A 2017-nucleotide genomic window follows, 5' to 3' on the forward strand; every position below is an offset into this window, starting at 1 on the left:
CGTGACCCCATACAGTTCCCCAAAAGACTTCAACTTTCCCTGAGCTGCCCTCGTAAGACTCCCCCCCAGACAGCGCTCTGAAAGACCTTTAACTTTCCCATGCCTGAGCTGCGTTAGCCTGTTCCCCAGACAGTTCCCCGAACTTGAACTTTCCCAAAACTGCATCTCGTTCCTTCGATAATTCCCCGCGTAGAATTTGAATTTCCCGCCCAGACATTTCCCCGTGTTTGCAATCACCATTCCGATTCCCGTAGTCTGGCCACTCTACTGACCCTGTCTCGATCGCACTTATCGATAGTGGGTCCAGCTTTGCCACCGTTGTTGCCGTTATCGTTTCCGTTGTCTTAAGTTGCCTCCGTGTGACCGTTTCTTGAGAAATCCAGTATTTTTTGTACCCATCGATCGCAACTATCGATCGACCGCCTATCGCCTGGCGCCCCCGTCCCTAATTTCCTCACGGCCTCGTTGTTTTGAAAAAACTGGTAAGTGAACTTGCTGATTATGGTTTTCCTTTAATTAACGACTTTTTCGACACAGCGACACCTTCCTCTGCCTCCCTCGCTGTCGCTGCGCCTCTTCGGCCACCCGCGCCGGCCACTCCGCCTCCGGAACCTCCGCCCACGGTTCCGCGCCCTCCGACTGCTGTCTTCGCAGCGTCGGCCTCGCCGGTGGGGCTCGCGACTCCGGGCACGAAGTCTGCCGCGCCAGCTTCGAGGGTGGCCCCGCGTCCCGCGACGTCTCCGGCGGTGATGGCCACTCCCATGGCCCCTTCTCCAGCCCCTCCTGGGCCTCGCGCTCCTCCTTGGGCGTCACCTCCGGTCCCTCGCGATCGGCCGTCTCCGCGACGCGTTTCGCCGACTTGGCCCTCGGCTCGCGCTGGTTCAACGGCGGTGGGCGCCGCCACTCGATGGCTTCGAAGGCCTCCCGCATCCGGGCCTCCTCTGCTGCCTCCTCGGGGGCGGGCCACATCCACGTGACCGTCTGCTGATGACACCTCCTGTGGCGGCTGCGGCTGCCCCTGCGGCGGCTGTGGCTGCTCCTGTGGCGGCTGCGGCGGCTGTGGCTGCTCCTGTGGCGGCTGCGGCGGCTCCCACAGTGCGGCCTCCTCGGCCTCGGCGTCCCTCAGCCTCTGCTGCCCCGCGGCGACTGCTGCACTCCTCGCCGCCCGCCGGGTCTCCCATTGGCGGACAGTGACCGCCCGCGCCTCCAGGATCCGAGCCCACTCCTTGGGCTTGCCCGACGGTGGCATCTGCCCTAGGCAGATCCTCCCGAGCCCTGCCGTCGCCCTGCTCAACCGGCGGAAGATCATCCGGTCCCTCGCCGCTCGCCGCGCCACGTCGTCCTCGTCCGAGGACACCTCGGGACTGACGGTCTCCGTCCCCTCCTCCTCCTCCTCACTCGCGTCCTCTGGCCCACTCTCATCGGAAGAGATGGCGGCGACCTCTGCGATCTCCGTCGCGTCTGCGCCTGGGTCCTCCTCCTCGGACGGCAGCTCCACGTCCGAGATCTCCCCGGTGGACTCCTCGTCCGCCTCGCTGACCGGTGACGGGGATCGCGACACCAGGGGGAACGCCAGAAGCTGGAGAACGGAATCGGAGTCCCGTCTCCACTTCGCCACTGGCTGTTCCCTGGCGCGCTCCTCCCTCACCTCGTGTTCCACTCGCGATTGGGTGTTGCTCTTACGTGCGCTCATGATGGTTATCTTTTTTGGAAAGACCTGCACCATGCAGCGCCGTCGCTGACGAAACCTCGGTTCTTCCGCGTATCCTCGGTTCCGTTATTCGCGGAGACGTGTACCGGTAACGGGACTCGCTCTCCGCTCTGTGTCCGTGTAACGTTTACAAGTAACGGTGCCCTCCGTGTATACGCCTCCTACGCAACCCGTGCATGTGTGTGTTTAGCCGGTAACGGTGCCTACGGCTTTTAAAACCCTCCCTGTCCCGCTCTCGCGCTCCTGACGTGTGTTCCTGTGTGTGTGTGCTTGACCGTTAATTTCGATACTGTGTATCGTCCTCCC

At 62.9% G+C, this 2017-nt stretch overlaps 1 protein-coding gene across 1 annotated transcript; it reads right to left on the minus strand.

The window, feature by feature from the left end:
* Nucleotides 1-516: 516 nt before the first annotated feature.
* LOC128265623 (uncharacterized) lies at nucleotides 517-1693 on the minus strand. The gene is made up of 3 exons (XM_053001792.1): nucleotides 1649-1693; nucleotides 1095-1579; nucleotides 517-994 (listed from the first exon to the last, which is right to left on the minus strand). Exons 1-3 carry the CDS (start codon nucleotides 1691-1693, stop codon nucleotides 517-519), a joined length of 1008 nt encoding a protein of 335 aa, XP_052857752.1.
* Between the last annotated feature and the right edge of the window lie 324 nt (nucleotides 1694-2017).

The sequence above is a fragment of the Drosophila gunungcola genome, unplaced genomic scaffold, assembly GCF_025200985.1.
Source record: "Drosophila gunungcola strain Sukarami unplaced genomic scaffold, Dgunungcola_SK_2 000141F, whole genome shotgun sequence".
NCBI classification, from domain to species: domain Eukaryota; kingdom Metazoa; phylum Arthropoda; class Insecta; order Diptera; family Drosophilidae; genus Drosophila; species Drosophila gunungcola.

What these genes read in the sequence shown, in the direction of transcription:
- LOC128265623 (XM_053001792.1), bottom strand. Translation starts at nt 1,693, where the DNA reads ATGAGCGCACGTAAGAGCAACACCCAATCGCGAGTGGAACACGAG. An exon ending in AATCGCGAGTGGAACACGAG is followed by an intron (nt 1,580 to 1,648) that starts GTGAGGGAGGAG and finishes TCCGTTCTCCAG; the next exon opens with CTTCTGGCGTTCCCCCTGGT. An exon ending in GAGGCCGAGGAGGCCGCACT is followed by an intron (nt 995 to 1,094) that starts GTGGGAGCCGCC and finishes CCGCCACAGGAG; the next exon opens with GTGTCATCAGCAGACGGTCA.